Genomic DNA, 21357 nt, shown 5'->3' on the forward strand with positions numbered 1-21357 from the left:
CATGCTCCATAATTAACTGAGAACTTCTTTACCTTCTGGCACAACAAGATGTTCTGGATTCATCTTGTAATTCTCCTGTCCCAATCCTGGAGTCTGCTATCTCTCCAAGCAGCCCTGATTCTTTTTAAGGGGGAATATCATTTATAAACCAAGATCTGTGCATGAGGTGCATCCATTGCTATTGGGTTGCCATTATTTTGAAGCCCTTTAACTGGACAGAGATAGGATATACATGCAAATGTGTTCATACTTATACTTCCACACACGCACCTGCACATGTATAAATGTATACATATATACATACATGTATATATATGCACACACACACACACAGACATCTACATCTATTTCTACATTTATTTATAAAATCATGAGTCCATACTGACCCTTCCTATTCCAATACAACACCACAAGTTTCTTTCTTCTGGCTTTCCCTCATTTCACAGTTATATGTTCTTTCTCCAATGAGAAACTCATATTATTATAATAGTATATTATAGAGCTTTATTTAATAGACTCGTGCTTAAAAATTTTTTTTCTTAATTTTTTTCATCTTAGCTGAACTAACAGAAAGAGGGCATCTGACAGATTTACTATCATTGCTAACATTAAAGTTTTGGGGTATACTGCCTTTATGGGCACATCGCTAAATTCATAGTGTGAATAGATAAAAATTATGTCATATATTTTATCACATTCTCAAAATGAAATAAGCCCCACTGCACTGTTAAACAGAATATGTTTTACAAACCTCATACCTGTAGGACTTAAAATATATGTTCAATGTAAAAACATGTATCTTTCTGAGTTCCATTTTATGCCAGTTAGGATGAGGTACAGAAATGAAAGATAAATATGTGCATATTTTCGCCCTCATGGATATCTGCTCTCAATAATAGATAGGAACAAATTAGTTGATAAATGTAAGGACAGACTTTATTATGCACACTATTACACCCTTATTTCAAAAATGAAACATAGTCTTACTTGTAGCTGATAGTTGCTGACATCTTTCTACCTCATACAGTGATACTGATCCAGAGCCTAGAAAGAAAAAGGAAAGAAAAAGGAAGAATTATACAGTTTTAAGATCCATGAAAAATTCCATATGGAACTGAAAACTATATAACATTGTTGATAAGAATTGAAGAAAATCTAAACAATAGTAAAACATGCCATGTTCATGGACTAGAAGGCTCAAAACTGTTTGTTAAGACATCAATTCTACCCAAACTGATCTGCAGAGTCAATATAATCCTAATCAAAATTGCAGAGGCTTTATTACAGTAAAAGATAAGAGACTCTATCACTTAAGTAGAAATGCAAAGAATCCAGAATATAAAATATAATTCTGAAAAAGAATAAAACTGGCAGACTTATGCTACCTGACTTAAAGACTTATTATAAAGCTACAGTAATCAAGGCAATATGATATTGGCATAAAAACTGACAAGCATATCAAGAGAATTACATAGAAAGCCTAGAAATAAACCTGCACTTACATGGTCACTTTGATTTCTGATAAAGCAGGAAACAACCCAAAGGGAAAGCACAACCCTGGTGCTACAAAAACTGGAAATTAGTTTTAGGAGAAAAAAGTTTACTTCATACCATACTATGAAGTATTTCTGACTGGAAAACCCAGAAATAAATCCACATTTACACTCACTTGATTTTTGACAAAGACACCCAAGCCATCTCATAGGAAAAAACAAAAAACAAAACAAAACAAAAAAAACAAAAAAACTAATGGTGCAAAGACTGGAAATTCATATTAAAAACAATGTCTACCTCATAGGGTACTACTGGGTATTACAAGGGAATTAGCGATACAGGCAATACAGATGAATTTCAAAAACAGTACATAAGAGAGAATATATTATTCCATTTATTTGAAGTTATAGACAATCTATGGTGGAAAAAAATCAGAACTTCTGGGGATGGACTGAATGGGAAGGAACATGAGGGAACTTCCTGCAACAAGGGTGATATTTTACATTTTTAAAGGGGTTTAAGTTACACAGGTTTATGTATTAGCCAGAACTTGTGGAATGGTACACTTCAGTTGTCCACTGAGTTTAACTTTACATCAAAAATCAAAAAGGTTCATCAACAAATACTGAATTCTAGTTAATGATGTTATTCTGAAGTTTTGAGGAGGCGTATTTATTTCTGCAACTTACTTTGACATGGATCAAATTATCAGATGGGTTGATTAGGAGAGAGTGAGAGAGAAATATATGACAGAACAAAGAGAATCCAGAGAGTAGGTATATGAGTGTTCACTGTACAACTGTTCCAATTTTTCTGCATGTTTGAAAATTTTTATTATTTTAGAAAAACACATTGTGAAAGAAATAAATGGAGAAGTGGATAAGACAATAAAGTTATTAAATTTAATAAGATGATGGCTTGATGAACACCATAAAATAGGATTTTACTTTAACAAGAAAGCAAAGGAGGGGCGCCTGGGTGGCTCAGTCGGTTAAGTGTCTGACTTTGGCTCAGGTCATGATCTCACTGTTCAAGGATTCAAGCCCCACATCAGGCTCTGTGCTGACAGCTCAGAGCCTGGAGCCTGCTTTCAATTCTGTGTCTCCATCTCTCTCTGTCCCTCCCCTGCTTGGCTCTGTCTCTCTCTTAAAAATAAATAAACATGAAAAAAAAATTAAAAAAACAAGAAAGCAAAGGAAGTGAACATAGCAGTAAGTTTTAATAGTGCTTTCTAAAATGAATTTGAGACTAAAAAAGTATCCATATTTTGGAATTACTTTGGCTTACATTCTATTGCATATCATAGTATGTTTGGGCAGCACCTGGGTGGCTCAGTGGTTAAGCATCTGACTCTTGGTCATGATCTCACAGTTCATGAGATCGAGCCTGATATTGAGTTCTGTACTGACAGTGTGGAGCCTACTTAGGATACTCTCTCTCTCCCTCTGTCCCTCCCCCCCCACTCTCTCTCAAAATAAATAAACTTAAAAACAATTTTATAGTATGTTTTTATAATTTTTTTATGTGGAATCATACACAAACATGCATTAATAGTCCTTCTTCCTCAACATCACTAATAAATGGCATAAGAATTCATGACAAGAGAACCTGACTGGACATCATAAGCTGGCTAAGTAGAATTTCAATGAATCTGATCACCTAGTATTAGCCATTCTGCATGAAGTGAAAACAATTGTAAAAACCTTAAAAACAGTCGAATAAGAAGAAAATCAGAGAAACTGTGTAAAATATATATATGGTCTCCCTCAAACTGCTTAAAATAATGTTAAAAACCCAATGGAAAATCAGGTAAAAGGTAAGAGCAGACAATTCAAAGAAGAGGAAGTAAAAAGGGCTGATAAAATATATAATATTTTCTATTTCCCAAGTACTCAAGGAAACTAAGTAAGATATCACCTTATATTTGCTACACTGCTATTTCATATGAATTCTATGGCATTTTGTCATATAATCTGACAGCATCTATTAAAATAAAAGATGTACTTATCCTTTGATCTGTCAACTCCTCTTTTAGAAGTTTATTTTAGAGAAAGAAAAGCAGGAATTTATAATTGTTCAAGGATAGCTATTAAAGCATTATTTGTAAGAGCAAAAAACTGGAAACCTGAAGGTGTATCAAATGGAAAATAGCTACATTTATAATGTTAGACTCACATTACAAAACATTATGCAACTATTAAAATGAGTTTAAGATTTGGGTATGCAACTATTAAAATGAGTTTAAGATTTGGGGCGCCTGGGTGGCTCAGTTGGTTGAGCGGCCGACTTCAGCTCAGGTCATGATCTCGCGGTCCGTGAGTTTGAGCCCCGCGTCCGGCTCTGTGCTGACACCTCGGAGCCTGGAGCCTGTTTCGGACTCTGTGTCTCCCTCTCTCTGACCCTCCCCCGTTCATGCTCTGTCTCTCTCTGTCTCAAAAATAAATAAATGTTAAAAAAAATTTTTAAAAATAAAATAAAATAAAATAAAATAAAATAAAATGAGTTTAAGATGGATTAGCCCAGGAAGAGATCTATGATACACTGACAAAGCAACTATGTAGTATTCCCATTTTTTAAAATATTTTAAACAGAGGGGAAAGTCATATCTGTTAATGTACAGGCATATATATTTCTATAAACATGAAAGTGTTGAAGAAACCACACTAAACTGTTAACATTACCTCAGTAGTGGGCATAAAGGCATGAGGAAGCTGTGTCACTTGGTATCATGACATGTATTATTAACTTTATAGTTTAAAAATAATTTTAAAATCTCTGAAAAAGGAGAAAAGAAATTTCAAAAAGTGTAATTACAAATTATGCTGTCTCCAAATGACTGTCAGTTGAAGTAAATTGCCCTCCTAATTGTAGTTTAACTAATCACAGATCTGGCCAGGTGCTAGGAAATGTGGAGAGTTTTAAGGCAGAGAGAATAAAGAAATAAATTTAAAATATGTCCAAAAAATCAGGGGCACGTGGGTGGGTCAGTCAGTTGAATGTCAATTCTTGATTTCAGGTCAGGTCATGATCCCTGAGTTGTGGGATCGAGCCCTGCATCAAGCTCTGTGCTGAGCATGGAGCCTGATGAAGATTCTCATTCTCTCTCTCTCTCTCTCTCTCTCTCTCTCGCTGTCTCTCGCTCTCTCCCTACCCTCCCCTGCTCGCACTCTCTCTCTCTCTCTCTCAACTTAAAAAAAAAAGGTACAAAAAAAATCAAATAATCTGCAGTTGAATCTGACTGACTTTGCCTTTAGTTAATAGCTAAGTAACCCTGGGTGACTTACACGACCCCTGTCACTCAAAGCCTGTTTCCTTTGTGTAAAAGGGACAAAACAATTTCAACCTCAAAGGAATACTGTTAGGATTAATGCATGTAGGCACTTAGTAAGTTCCTACACCAAGCAATACATGTTAATTTTAATGCTTGTTATTACTAGTATAGAAAAAAAAATACTCATAAAATAGATTGTAAATATGTGTGTGTGTGTGTGTGTGTGTGTATGCATATATAAATGGCATAGATTCTAGGTCCCAGAATGTACCCTTGTACATTAAGACAGTAAGGCAAAATAGTAAAGGACAAAAATCTTGCAGATTTTTAAAATTTAGATTTGAACAGTATACAATAATATAATATATAATACAGAACTATGTGTGTGTTTAAGAGCTTGTAACTAGGTACCTGATTAACTTGATAAAGACTGGGATCTATATGCATCTCTGAAATATGTATGATCAAAAAATAATTGAGCTCTTTGAAATAAAGCAGCAAAAACAATCACTGTTCATATTAGAAACTGACAGGCAAAATGGTTGCCTAGGAAATACAAAATCTTAATGAATATATATACATACACATATAAATATATACATATAAATACTACATATATCACAAATCAAGTAATCCTTACCATCCCAATTTGAAAATGCAATTACACAATAAGGGAAGAATAATGTTTACTTTGCATAGGACACAGATAAAGATTTAGCCTATTCCTTTACAATGAATATGGATTTAACAAAAAAGAGAAAGAAGCAGAGATGGGAAGATATTCAAAAAAAGAGAATATTGATTGATAAAGCCATTTTACTTAGCACAGACTAAACTGTTAACATTAAAAACTGTCCTTACTTGAAAGAGACCGAAAGCTGTCCTCATGTTCTGACTGACATATACCATCAAAACACTGACCGGCTGTCAAATCTGCAGATTCTAAAACCCTATAATTGAAAGAATATAATTTCAAATCAAATTGCATAAAACAAAGTCAATATGATCAGTTCCGTTCTATCCTTAGAATATAAGAAATCACTGAAATTGTATAAAAATTACGTATGTGTGTAGTACACCGTCTTCAGTAGAAAGTCTACAGCTTTCTTCAGAGTATCTGGGAGTTCTAAGATCCCCCAAATTTAAAAAACCTGATTCTACAAAGATATGAGTGAAACAGTAGGATGATGAAATACAGCAAACAAAAGTAAACCAGGAATTTATTGGATGGCATTCTGTCAGAACAATCTTACTCCGGATTCAAAAAGTAAAATACTATGCTCTATATATGGAAATATGAGAAATAAAGAGGTACAACTGATAGAAGATTATTAAAATAGCTAATTTAATTGGCTTTACAAGTCATACTATTTCAATATATTAAAACATAAAAATATTATTTCATTTGAACTTACTGAACAGGTCATTTTCTAGAGCTCTTTGAAGACATGCAGAAGATTTATTTTTTATTCCTCTAGAATCCTGGTCAAAAAGTTTCTGTACACAGTGAGCACCAGAAACACTTGACAAAGAAGGGAACTGCATATGTAGCAGGACCTAAGGCATTATTCACTTTCTGGGCACATTTCAAAGTTTTTAAAATATACTCTAAAACATTTCTGTTACCTATTTGATCGGTCCTAGGCACTTTAGAAAGATAATTATTTTTTCATGGCAGGATTAAGTACGTTTGGAATTCTAGATATGTATCAAGTTTTCCAAACTTGAGCTCAGCTCCAGTTTCAACTGTTTGTTGGTGTTACGTGGGGAATGTGACCCATGGTGGAAGAAGAGAATAAGCACACAGAGTAGACATAAGTGCACAAGAACTGTTGGAAACCTGACATTACACCCCTAGCTCTGCTACTGTTTAGCTATTTGAACCTGCAATCACTTGAGTTTGGTTTCATTTGGTTCACCTATTTAGACAAATGGATAATGGCACAGTAGCCTATGAGGATTGATTACAAAGAACTTATCAAATCCACCCACCCCAGCACAGAACAACAGTATCTTGGAAATCAGCTTAATTAATACCTTATTTACAACTTCTAAATAGGTGTATCATTTGCTTACTTTTTCAGTTGATCCACATCAGAGTTACTTTCTGGCAAGACTCTGATTCCCCGGCCATAACTGGTACCCCCATGGAGATGAAACTCTAGAGCTAACAATGTTGCTTGGTTCTCCAAATTCACTGATTGAAGTTTGGTATGGAGGCTATAAATTCTAAGAAAGCTTCCAACCTAAAAATAGATTATTTACGATTTAAAAAATGAGAAAAATCAAACAATTTCTGATACATAAAATACTTAACAACAAATATGGGGCACAGACCAACAGTCAAAAGTGCTGACCTATCAGAAAGGATACTGGTATGCGATACTGATGTGTACTGAATATCAGTCTCAAGGACACTGTATCAAAACCAAAATGTGTTTTTATGTGTGCACGCACATGTGTATATACATGTGTATATACGTGTTCGTGTATATTTAGGCACGTATATATGTATATACCTACACATACGTAGACTCATGTATTTATGTAGATGTGTATATGTAGTATATAAGTGTATGTACATATGCATATTACGTATCTATCTATCCGTATGTTTTTTCTAATGAAAGACATTTCAGAGATACTGAAGTGTGAAATAAAACTGAATCTTAGCAGTGATAAAATACACTAGTTAAGAAACCTATAACCTAAATCAAACCCAAGCCCTCTATTTGATTTGGAAGCCTGTTTAAGGTTTCTTAACTTGCTTTAGCTACTTGAAGGTAAGATTTCATTAAATACGGTTGCTAAAATACTCTCATTATGAGAATACTAGAAAATATTTTTTAATGCGCTATAATAGCAAAAATATCCCCCTATTCCACAAGTTCTATGGAGATAGCAAAAATATCCCTCTATTCCACAAGTTTTATAGAAAGAAAACTTTTGTAATAAGAACTCTTGTCACCATGTGAAATACATTCTGTGAGTTCAAATACAAAACTAAACCAATTATAATTTTTAACTAAATGTTCTACAATTTTAGATGTTTTATTTAGTCTTAAAAATGTCTTTAACTATAGAGTATTTGTTTAAGGGAGAAGACTTAAAATGACAGATGCAGAATGTTTATAAAAGAAATTGACACCTACTCAAAGGAAGAAGCTACATAACCTTTTTCCAACCCAGTCATGTTTTTGTGAGAAGGAGATAGGACATTTAGGTCTTTTTTTCTCTGACTTCTTTCACTGACATACATCTACAACATGGCAGAGGAGCAGGGTAAAAAGAGTCAGAGAAAGAAAACTCCAAAAGAAAAGAAGACAAAACTAGTTTTCCTTATGGTCTCTAAAGTGAGATACTAGAAGAAAAAAACAAAACAAAACACTCCATTTCTATTTACTTTTATCTAACTTTTTCTGGATGTTTATTATTCTGTGATTCCTTTTCAAAGTAGGTAATACACTAGTACACATATAAAAAAAGCACTTAGGGAAGGCCTAAAACATGCAGGGACCTGGCTGGCCCAGTCAGTAGAGCACGTAACTCTTAATCTTGGAGTCCTGAGTTCTAGCCCCATGTTGGGGGAAGAGGTCACGTAAGGAAAAAACAAAACAAACAAACAAACAAAAAAAACAAATTAAAAACCACCTCCCTCTAAATAAAATGCTCCATGTAAATTAAAAAAAATGCTTTTAAAGGCCTAAGCATGGAGAAAGATATCATATTCATAAATAACAAGCTTTAACACTATAAAGATAGTAATTTCCCCCCAAATTAATTTTTAAAATCAGTATAATTTCAATCAAAATCTCCAGTGTCTTACATGAAATTTGAAAAGCTAATCTGAAAATGCATACAGACGTGAACAGCAAGTCAAGTTTGAAGACTAAACTGCGGGAGTGGGGGGTGGGGGAGGGGAAGGTTTGCTTGATCTGTAGAATCATTTAAAAATAAAGCTGTAATAATTAAGACTCTCTGGTATTAACGCAGACACTTGTATGAACATGGATATATCTTAAAAATATAAAAGAAAAAAGTAAATTACAGAATAATATATATACCTTATGCATTTTTCAGAGAAAAGTACATTATTAAAATAAAAGCATAATAAACCTGGGTGTATATACCTACATGTTAGGATAAATAGAAAGATACTAAGGAGCAAAACATGAGAATGAGCAGAGGTACAAAGAAGACTCAACATGTAGAGATTTATGTCCTAAAAATTAAAAGCACCTGAAATTAGTGTGGCAAAACATTTAAAAATATTAAGTTTGAATGGTAGGCACATGGGTATTTATTACACTATCTTTTCCACTACTATATTTCATAATAAAACAATATTTAAAGACCACGAAAGAATTTATTTATATAAATAGGCTATCAAGATGACAAATTGTTATTTCCACAAATTCCTTCTGGAGGCAGCATTGTATTTTTTTTAAGCTGGCTAAATATACCATGAAATGTGCCAGATGCTGTACTATAATAGACACACATTGCTTAGTCTTGTCAGTAATGTGATAAGATTCTAAAATTACAAGTGAGGGAGTCATAACCAAAAATTATAAAAATATACTTTCACAAATTGTGATAAATATCCCTTTCAATGAATATCAAAAAGGAAGTAAAGCAGGGGTGCCTGGGTGGCTCAGTCAGTTAAGCCTACAACTCCTGATTTCAGCTCAGGTCATGATCTCATTCATGGTTGGTCGTGAGATCAAACCCTGTGTTGGGCTCCATGCTGAGCAAGGGGTCTGCTGAAGACTTTCTCCTATCCCTCTGTCCCTCCCCGCTAGCAAAATAAAAAAGCAAAGCAAATGTAGCTATTAAGAAATCACTATCCCTTTAGAAATAATTTAAATCTTCCCTATAAACTATCGAGAAGTTCCCTTTAATAGTTTTAATTACCTGTATATGTCTGAAAATAACCTAACTATATAGCTCTTGGGTCACTGAAGGCCAAAACATAATTATGACTATAAATTTTTTATAATTATGTTTAAATTGTGTCAGGATAAGACTGGGGATTAGAAATACACTGCTTTAATTTCTAGACAAAAAGTTTGTGATGTGTGTGTGCTTGTGCACATGTGTGTGTGCCCGCATATAGGTGGGTTTGTGCATGTGTGAATGTGTAACACTCAAAAAGCAAAATTTAGGAAGAATGTTAAGGGCGATTTCAACTGTAAAATGTACTGCATATAAAAGCCAATTATATTATACTTAGATTGCCTTCACTGTCTTCTCTTTATTAAAAACATTTTTTTTTCCTGTTCCTATGCAACAAAAATACATGTGTCCCATGTATTTCAGTATAAAAATGCAATTTCAAACAGTTGTCTTCAAGCGTTGATAAGAATTCATTTGTATAATGTCATCTGACTGGGAATTTCTTAAGTTAATATGAAATGGTATAGAGGTTTCCTTAGTATAAATAAAATGTGATGTCAATATACATTAACTAAAAGCTTACAGTTGCCTTACTTATACAGAGAAAATCCCTTCCATTTTTCTATTACAGTGTAGATAAATAATGTAATATTATGATATCTTTAGAAAAAGATTAAGTGCCCTATATTTTCTTAGCAATGTGCGCTCAGAGCACCCTCTAGTGGGTAAGATAAGGTAAACAAAAAGGGACCTGAAAAAAATTCACAGCTCTCATTGATTTGTTCATTCACTAGCAGATACTATTTACTTCATCTTTACTGTAAGAAAAGCACTGTGCTAGGTGTTATTCAAGTCTTGGACAGGTGAGAGGGAATAGGAAAACTTATAAATTCAGCATAGGGAAAGAGAGGAAATTAAATTGTGAAAGCGGAATCTAAAAAAAAATGCAAATCTTTTTTCATTCAAAAAAGAACTCTATCTGTATTTTAAAAAGACTTTGAGGGGCGCCTGGGTGGCTCAGTCGGTTGGGCGTCCGACTTCGGCTCAGGTCATGATCCCAAGGTTCGTGGGTTCGAGCCCCACATCGGGCTCTGTGCTGACAGCTCAGAGCCTGGAGCCTGTTTCAGATTCTGTGTCTCCCTCTCTCTCTCTGACCCTCCCCTGTTCATGCTCTGTCTCTCTCTGTCTCAAAAACCAATAAACGCTAAAAAAAAAAAAAAAAAAAAAAAAAAAAAAAAAAAAAAAAATTAAAAAAAAATGAGACTTTGAATTGACTCTATCATTATGTGTATTTTTGAAATAATCAGTGTAGACAAAATCAGGGAGAAGCATCAAAAATGTATTTTCAACAGTCAATTTTCTCTGATCTGTTAGGTATGAAAACGTGTATACACACACACACACACACACACACATACATACATACATATAAAGGACAAGCAAGTTCAGTTATCACCCCTCCTGGACCCAGACTTTAGCCTCATTTATCGATGAGTTGGGGGGGCTTATTTGTAACGCAGTGTTAGAGGAACTATTTCCTTCTCCAAGAACATTTATTTACAAAGGGAGACTGGGGATAAAATTCAGATCGAAAACAGCTGCAATTCACTTTTACTGTTTTCTTCCTATAAGTAGGCCATATAACTTTCTATAAGCAGGCTGTATAACTCCCTAAAGGTAGGATCGAAGCTATTTGCAATAAAGAAAATCATTTCTTTATACTGCTTAAAAGGACTGGCTCTGGAAACCAAACACTACAGATTCACATACAAGTAGCCGTGAAATCTTGGGCTTAACAGCTGACTCCTCAGTTTTCTCATATGTAAAACGGGAATGGTGACAATACTGACTACACAGGATAGTGCTAAATACATCTGAAGTGTTTAACAAATGTTGCTATTATCACTGTTGTTATAATGATGCCATATGTTGCTAGAAAAGATACTTCCAAATAAAAGACACAATACAATGAAGAAAAATATTCCCTAAAATATTAATAATCAAGAAGTGCCACATCTCAACAGTGAGCTTTTACCTAAAAAAACCAGTAACTCAAAAGCAGTGAGCAAATTCTAATAAACTGTACAGTATAAACACACACAATTTATGACAGATATTAGAGGTGGATCAACAATTTCTTAAACTAATGAGTAGAAAGTTGTAGGCTAAATTTTCAAAACCCAATTTATAAAGCTTAAATGTTTAAGTTTACAAACATTTTATACAACCATATACCAGAACATTTTTCCTTACTACTTTTATGGTAAAGTTGTGTACAGTCTTAAAATATCCAGGAAATGTTCTTTAATTTTTAAAAGTTATTCAAGCCATTATAATTTAATGAAATCTTCTAATATTTTCCTTTTTCTAATAACTTATTTTAAATACATTTTACAAATAAAAATTAAAGAAAAATAAATTTGGAGTTAATTTCTAGACCTCAAATATCATCTATAAATGTGATTTACCCCCACATTGATAAAAACACAAAATAGAAAACATTTGCTACTCAACATCACCTTCAGAAATTTTGCCACTTGAACATGATTATCATAGACTAAAATGTCTATTGTTAGATTCTGTAGCTGATGGATGTGACTTAAATCTCCTTCAAGTGCAAGGTCTTCTATCAAGACTCTCCAAGATGGGAATGGGGTCCTGGTGCCATCCCATACCTGCCATAACAGGGTAAAGCAAACTTTAATGATCTTTCTGAGCAACAGTGGAGACTTTAAAAAGAACATTATTTTCCGGTAATATAACTTACAAGTATTAAATGTATTCCCCCAAATATCTGCTAAACTTTAAAAATGGTGTATATTCTGGTTGTAAAAGGACTACATAGATATAGGTCATGTAGAAACTATAAAGAAAAAAATTGACACTACCTGGAAAAAAAGTGCTAACACATTGTTGAATTTCTTTATCTTTTTTTCTTCTGTGTATTTATGTGTCTTTTTCTGTTTTTAACTGGCATTATATTCTGCTTTGCATTTCTTAGCTTACTGTCGAGCAATTTATCAGCTAATATAAATATTTTTCTAAAATATGATCGTCAATTGCTTCTTTCATTTTATGCTGTGGATATACAAAAATTTATTAAACTGATCCCTGTACTGGTGATTTGCTATTTTAAATAATTTAAAATACACCTTTATGACTACATCTGCTCATTTTCTTAAGTATAAATCCCTTTTAGGAATGTATTCTAACCTTTGCTTATTTTTTCACTTTGTTTTCATTTGGAAGAGGCTTTTAAAAGTACAGATAGGAACGTTCTGTTTAAGTTAGAGGTTATGAACACAAATGAATGAAAATCGTGCTGGAAAAGGAAAGGACATCTTGGATTGCTACGTATGCTACATTAAGATGAGGATGGGAACATGGGCACAGGAGGAGTATGTGCTACCCTATCCTTAGGGTGTGAGCTAGCCTGCGTTGTGCTAGGCTTTGAAGAGATGGCTGTGCTTTGTTATAAAAGGGTATGACAAAAGACATCTGGCACGAGATAAGAATGCCTCTGCATGTGAGAAATTTGGCTGGACAAGAGAAACAGGCTCTCTGAACAGAATACACTCATTTCAGCTGTCTGCCAGCGTGAGCTTACAGAGGAAGTACTGAATAACGTTGGTGACTATTCCAAGTTTCAACTAAACAATCACTGAGTTTGGGTCACTCACCGTTCCCTAAATTATTCAAAGAACCAGGATACACACTCTGGGAGCAGGTACAGTGTATGTCACGAACTTTTTTCTCCACCTGGAATGTGTTCTTTCATACTGTTTTTGTGACTTTTAAATAGCTTTACAGACGAATCTCCCAGCCTTTTGGGGGAGGGGCTGAGAGAGTAGAGTGTAGCTACATTGTTTTTATGCTTCAGTTCTAATCACCTAGAAGTCTTTTTTTTTTTTTTTTAATGTTTTCTGGAACTTTTGTAATTTTGTATCAAAACTTAATCTGTTAGGAATTTGTATCTTATGTACAGATCTGATTCTTTTCTAAATAGATAACAATCACCATTTAGCAATCTGTCTTCATCAATTTGAAATGTTATGTTATTATCATGTATGTCTTGTATGTACAGTGTAAGAGGTTCCTAATCTTTTGATTAACTAATTGCACTATAATTTCAATTACTATAATTTCATAATATGCTTTAATATCAGATATCTGAGTTTTTTTTAATCAAGCTATTCTTGTTTTATTCTTGACCATTTAATGTTTCTAATAAATTTTAGAATTACAGTCAATTTAGAAAATTTGGTTTTAATTAAAATGGCATTTTATTCTTTAAGAAAGAATAAAAAAATATTTGAATATGCTCAATGAAGTTTTGTAGTTTTCTTCACAGAATATCAGGGATTTCTTTCATGAATTGGCTTGTTTCACAGTTGATGTGACTTTGAAAGAACTTTTGTTCACGTATATGTTCTATTTATTACTGATAGGTACCAAAGCTACATTTTACTAATATTTAAACCAGTTATCTCATTGAATAATTTTATTAATCCAAATAGCCTTTCAGTTCATTGTTTGGGTTTTACATCTTGTGACTAATGACCTTCTCTTTTTCTTTCTTTTAAAAGAGTTGTAGCTCTGGGGCGCCTGGGTGGCTCAGTCGGTTGAGCGTCCGACTTCGGCTCAGGTCATGATCTCACGGTCTGTGAGTTCGAGCCCCACGTCGGGCTCTGTGCTGACAGCTCAGAGCCTGGAGCCTGTTTCCGATTCTGTGTCTCCCTCTCTCTCTGCCCCTCCCCCGCTCATGCGCGCTCGCTCGCTCGCTCTCTCTCTCTCTCTCTGTCAAAAATAAACATAAAAAAAAATTTTAAAGAGTTATAGCTCTCATTTTTTTTTCTTAGTGAATTTCTTAAGATTTCCTGAAAAATATTAGGTAACAGAAAATAGTGGGTATTTTTGTCTTGTTCCTGGCATTACTGACTCCAAAATTTGAACACTAAATATTTTGTTTGATTACAAGAGAAATTTTTTATCAAGTTAGGGAGGCATACTTCTAATTCTAAACATTTGACATAATTTGCTAAACATTTTCACAAATCTATTGAACATTCACCAAGAGGAATGTAATTTTCCTAAAGTTATCCTAAAATTAATTCCTTAAATTTCTGATTTCTAAAATAAACCATGGATTGCAGTGTATTACTGTTTTAATACATTATTGGTGTAACATGTCTACTGGTATGATTAAAATGAACTAGTATCATAGTTACTAATAAAGGAATCAATATTGGTATCATATCCATGTTCAGACTGGATATGAGACCAGATGCCCAAACACTGGAAGTAATTATGTTGTTGCATTCCATGCTTTCCACAACTCACTTGGAATAATGTCTGTCTCCTTTTGTGCTTAAAACATAATTTAAAAAGTTATTTCTGCTGTGTGATAGGAAAATCAATCTCAGAAAAACAAATCACTCAAAATTCAATTTTCCAGAGGTAATGAGTAAAATATTGCTATATATTCTTCCTAATACATTTTTACTATGCATATAATACATTTTAGTATAGAAAACTGCATTAATCTCTAAATAGAATATTATAAATATCTATCTTAGTAACTATACATGTACAATGTCATTTTATTGTAACAGAGTATTCCATAATACGGAAACACTTCACACAATTAATTCCCCATTGTTAGTATGAGTTTTCTAATTTTTGTTACTGCAATATAAGAATATTCTCTTAAATTCATTTTTCCACATTTACGAAGTAAATTTAGAAAATTTACAAAAATAAATTTACAAAAATAAAATTGTTGAGTCAAAGAATATACACAGACTTCTGAGATTTAAATTGTCTTCAAGAAAGTCTTACATTCACTTCCGAATGCTGTGTTTTAAAATAACATCTACGTAAAAGCTGTTTTCACTTATCTGAAAAGGCTATCTATAAAAATGGAATGCAGGCATATGTTTTGTTGCTTTAGAATGAACGTACATTCTGCCATGTCAGCTAAAAGGTGGCAGATTTTATCCCAGAATTTAAGAATTTTCTACACAGCAGTGAAAAGATGGAGTATATTCTGCACAGCATACTATGTGCCATTGGAAGTATTCAGTGCCTATCAAATGTTCAACTGTTAAGGATGTCACTTTGGGCATCCAAAGTGTGATCAGTATGACTGGCTGACCTATGATTTCTTCTAACTTTGGATGATTTTACTTTGCTTTAACTTCAGATGTCATACTTGACTTACCTATCTTTTTTACAGCATGTAATTACTTTTCTCAAAGTATTTCACATGTATATATGTATGCTATTTTCAACTTTAAAAACTTCATATTTCATTCAATAGCTTTTATCTTCACCAACTCCTTAATAAGGGCAAGGTATAAATGATAATAATGCTAAACCCAATACTTGTCCAAGTGCCACGGTACAGTTTCTTGTCCTGTTGTTTCATAGAGTCAGAAGCTAAAGAAATAACCATAGGCACGGAGCTGAAGCAGTGTTTGTTTAAACGCATTCTGACTAGGGTGGATAGGTGAGGTTAATATTGGACAACTGTCTTTTTCAGAAGCTATTCATGAGTAAATTGGGGTAGGTGTAAAGAAAGATTAGATAGGTCTTACTTTACTTTTTAAAATCCTTCTGATTTAAAAACAAAACATAACAAGAACAAAAATAAACACTTCAAAACCATCTGTGATCTACCCATGAGGCAGGCAGTGAAATGACATGGGAAGAGAAGCCAACATCAATGAACCAAGAAAATAAATGAGAAGCAAGGCTACCTTGACAGGGAAGCAGAAATATGCATACATAAAATTGTAACTGAAATATAACAGCAGAAAACAACTCCATATTTTATTAATATTAAAATAAGAAATATATAAATAAACCATAACCTATATTTAAACTATTGACAATACTATTTTTCTCTGGATGCATAAAAAAAGAGAAGTTCAAGAGTAGAGCTGCATGAATATCTATGCTCATCAAAAATGGTAAGTTAGATTGAAAGTTCTTAATATAATACAATAGTGGGCATACTTATTCCTTCAGAATGCTGAGCTATAAGCTCTTTATAGATATGTAGGTGGTGCTAACTTATAATTTCAAGTATTTAAAATACCTACCTTTAGAAGAAATGATGCTCCATCCACTTCGGCTTTGCCCAAGAGCTGACAAGTCAGGTCAAAATACTGCAGGGGCTGAACATCACACAATTTTACTAATGTTGAAGAAGGTGAAATATGAGTAGATGCCCAAACACGTAAAGCTTCTACCATTCTGTGGTCCTCCGCGGTGAAGTTAAAATACTTGCTTGAAGTACGAGGTATGATAGGAGCTCCCAAAGTTCCCTCAAATGTCAAAGAGGCAAAGCCAGAGCTGGTGATACCTTGAGTCTCCTTTTTATACACTTGGATCTAAGAAAGTCGGGCAAAGTAGAAAACAGAATAGCTTACTGATGCAGAACCCGAAAAGTAAGATACTTGAGGGATTATAAAATCTTGCCAGCACAGTTAATAAAGAATATAAGCAATTAATATATTTCATTTAATTAGCATATGAAATTATAAAATCAACCAGGCTATATCAAGGTCCACTGTGTAACATTTATTTCTATTTTTTAAAGGTCTAGGTAGTCAACCCCTTGATCCTATCAAGCTTGCACTTTCACAATTGTTACTTTTCTTATTAAGGTATAATTTACAAAAGGAAAAAGGATAGTGACAATTACTTATGAATGTTATGAGGAAAACTAGAACACTTAAAATACAGGACTTCAAAGTGAACAAAACGGAAGAGGCTAAGGTTTCATCAGTCTGACTGAGAGGCAAGACAGTGACAAAGACTTTGGCTTTCAGGTTCTGAGGCTCTGCTATTACATGCATATGCATTTATGATGCTTACATCTTCTTCATAAAGCAATCGTTTTGTCTTTATGAAATGCCCCCCCTTTTAATCTGTAATATTCTGTCTGATATTAATATAGTGATTTCATTTTCCTTATGTTTATTGTTTGCTTGGTATATCTTTTCTACAGTTTTGCAACTTGCCTGTTGGTGTGGGGAGTGGTGTTTGTTCTTGCTTTTTTATTTGGTCTATTTTTTTTTTCCTTGCAAAAGGAATGTTTAGTCCATTTACATAAAATTACTGATACGGTTATATTTAAGTCTACTGTCTTGTTTTCCTTTTGTATCCCCCCCCTTTTTGCTCTTTAAAAATTTTGTTCTTCTACTGTTCTTTTCCCATCTTATTTTGACCTTATTAGTGTTCTGTTTATTTCCTCTGAATTATGAATGAATCTTTACCGCAAAGTCTATTTGGAATCAGTATTGTTCTACTACATAATGACTAGTTTCCAGGTCACATTTCCACTTGCCCATATCCTGTTTTACACTTTCTACTGAAAGTATTATTGAAAGTATTATCTGAAGATAATAACTTTTCAGTGGTATAATTCCTTTTAACTATCCCTTGTGCTATCATTCATATTTTTCTACTATTTTATAAACTCCATCTTCCAATGTTATTATTATTTTTTTAATAGCCATTTATCTTTTAGTGAAATTTTGGGAAGAAATACAAAACATTATCTTTCACCATTTTCTTTTTTTAGTTTTGGTCATTTCCTAACCATCAAAAGTTTCTGGCTGGTAGCATGCTTTTCTGTCCTGAATAACCATCCTTTAGCGTTTACTTGTACTGAAGATACACTGGCTGGGGATTCTCACATTTTTGGAAAATATTTTCTTTGGATACAAAATTCCAGGTGAATACATTTTCTATCACCACTTTTATCATTGCTTTGTTCTTCGGGCACCATCATTTCAGATAAGAAATCAAAGATGGCTGGTATTGTTTCTTATGTGGAATGTGTTATTTCTCTGCCAGCTCATTTCAAGATTTTTAAAATCTTTTTCAATGATTTCACAGTGACTTGTTTAGATGTGGTTTTTCTCTGAGGTGCCAGCATGGAGTGCACCAAGTTTCTAACAGCTGTAAGTCAATGTTTTCCATCAAATTTGGAAAAATTCTAGTCCTTTCTATTTATTTCTATAAATATATTTTTTCCCATTCACACTGTTTTCTTGTGCATCTCAAATGACAGGTTTCACCATTTGATATTGTTCCACAATCTTTAAGTAAACATGATATATCTAATCTATTTAGCTTATCTAGTAAATTTTCATTAATAAAAATATTAATATATATACTCACTAAAAGATATTAGACTGTTTACGGCAGCATAATATCCTCAAACTGAAAACTAGTTAAACGTTCCACAAAATATATACATTCTGATGCATTCACACGACGGAATACCACTTACCGATGAAAGTGAACAAACTAAAATTATACGCAGTAACATGGTTGAATCACACGGGCATAAGCCAGACATTAAAAACAAAACAAAACCTGAAGTCTATTCTCTTTATATAAAGAGCAAACAGAGATGAAACTAATGTATGTTGTTTGAAGTTATGAGAGTATTTATTCCTGGATGGGGTATGAAGGAAGTTTCCGAGTGCTAGTTACAGACTATACTTATATTGTGAACTGAGAGATGTACAGTCTACTTCAGTTAAACAACAGCAAGAATAACAACTAAAAACATTAGGAGGGAAGAGTGCACTCTCGGAATACAAATACTATAGGAAACAACAGTATGTGAGAAATGATAACACTACGATGATAATATTTCTATTTCTCTTTTAACATAACAAAAATATTCTCTACTACTCTTCTATTCTCAGGAGAAGGGCCTTAAGAGATCAAGATAGCTAATTCTTACCAAAACTAAGAATAGAACACACCCAGAATATTGTGCTCACTTCATGAGCATCTCACTGACCATGAGGGACACAGAATAACTGAAGCATGAGAAGAAAAAAGACAATCAAGATAATGAAAGAGTTGCATGGAAATCTTCATGTAACAAGAGGAAAAGATGAAAGGACAAAACTACTTAAAACCTACGGACTGAAAATATTACAGTACTGAATTTTTTAAAAAATCAGATAGTATTTAATAGCTGTACTTTCATAATAAAGGTGGGTTTTTTTTACCTTTACTTGTTTAACTGCTTAGCATAATTTTGTAAGAACTGAAATATGCTCATGTTTTAATACATTTTTCATAAAGATCAACTTACTTTGATTTTATACTCACATCTCAATGCTTTCACTGTACTTGAATTAACACAATCTCCCAATCTTTGTGTAAGTTTTTAATAAAAAAGTAAAACAAAACAAAACCCCAGCAGCCTAGGGCTTTTTTTTTTTAAACCCAACTCTACCTGGAAAACCTTTAAACCATCAATCTATCTTTAGAAGTGAGAAGAGGAAATGCAACTAGTCTTAATCATGGCAACTAACACATTTCTGTGGAAGGAAGGCACAGTTTGTCCAAATGAGGAGATTTCTTAATATTCATTACTTGAAGTCTAGTATTATTTACATTTCTTCTTACCTCTTGAAATGGCTGATGCCATGTTCCACCACAGCAACCACATAATTAGTGCTAACTAGTACTAATGAAAAATACAGAGCCCTCTTCAAATACATATGAGTTTGGACAGTATGAATTTTACCTTCAGCCTGTGAAAGCGAACAATATCTCCATTTTTATAAATTATTGGTAGGGCTTCGTAACTTCCACTGAAGAGCAGGCAAGTTAACTTTACATTTGTCTGGTCCACAATTGTTACAACTGAGCAATAATCTGGAAAACATAAAAATATTTTACCTTTTGGTATTTCAAAGAATTTGACAAAATAAGAATATGGGTGAATTCAAAACACCAAACAAATTTTTATCCCTCCTTTTAATTAAGCCTTCTGAGAACAGGATCAAAACACAGGGACATTTTCTTGGCTCTCAAAATGCACTGCCAAATTATTTTGCAACAGTATTCCACAAAAATTTTAGAAAATTTAGTAAAACAAAAATAAAAATCCTAATTAATATAAATTATCTGGAGGGGCATGACTTTTATATTATTTCAAAGTTTAGAAATCATGAAACATTCAAATAACATAACTTATAAAATAATAAAAGTTAGGGTGAAAACAAAAGACTAGAAGGTATTTGAAGTAAATGTGATGGAAAATCAATATTCTGCACGAAAATCCTATGAAAACTGATTATAAAACCCAGAATTTCACAGTGACTATGTAATTCAAGTGAACAAACAACTCCTAGAAAATTATAGTAACAAAAACAAACTCAAAAGAAAAAAATGAGGATTTGCCAGTTCCTTACAGAAGATTACACGTTAGAACAAGAAACTGGCAAAAAAAAAAAAACCAAAAAAAAAAACAACAACCCAAAGAAACCACTAATAATACTTGGGTTGCTATGAAAATGAAAACTTCAAATACTGGTGGTAGTAAAAACTGTAATAGATGCTACTCTGAGATATGCATGTTTCAGAAAGTTGCACACTGAGGAAATGTGTTGACTTTAGCCCTTCCCAGTACCCTAGTAATTACAGTACTGGGATAGAAAAGAATAAACCCAGACCGTGAAGGAACAGAAGAGAGAAGGAATGACAGAGCAGGGGAGAAGGTAGCAACATGTTACAGGAAGATGGGAAAACAAATGGTTAGGGATAAAATAAACAGGGAGGCTGAAATCCAGAAGATAGTATAAAGTGGCTGGAATAAAGATAGAAGCCACCGGGATTAAGGGTGGGAGTGAAAAGTAGAGTCAAATCAAGGTTAA

The 21357-nt window shown here is 33.3% G+C and overlaps 1 protein-coding gene across 3 annotated transcripts in view; it reads right to left on the bottom strand.

Annotated features, from left to right (window-relative positions):
* The window catches only part of POT1 (protection of telomeres 1), an 80626-nt gene that overhangs the window by 20000 nt on the left and 39269 nt on the right, over positions 1–21357 (bottom strand). For all 3 annotated transcript variants that reach the window (XM_019452619.2, XM_019452620.2, XM_019452618.2), the window contains exons 8-13: positions 20226–20356; positions 16765–17055; positions 12181–12336; positions 6842–7011; positions 5627–5715; positions 988–1044 (exon numbers count right to left, since the gene is read on the bottom strand). In XM_019452619.2, coding sequence (XP_019308164.2) covers positions 988–1044; positions 5627–5715; positions 6842–7011; positions 12181–12336; positions 16765–17055; positions 20226–20356 — 894 coding nt within the window. The remainder of the gene's footprint in view (positions 1–987; positions 1045–5626; positions 5716–6841; positions 7012–12180; positions 12337–16764; positions 17056–20225; positions 20357–21357) is intronic.

This window comes from Panthera pardus, unplaced genomic scaffold, assembly GCF_024362965.1.
Source record: "Panthera pardus isolate Hobbes unplaced genomic scaffold, ASM2436296v1 HiC_scaffold_8, whole genome shotgun sequence".
In the NCBI taxonomy this organism is placed as follows: Eukaryota; Metazoa; Chordata; class Mammalia; order Carnivora; family Felidae; genus Panthera; species Panthera pardus.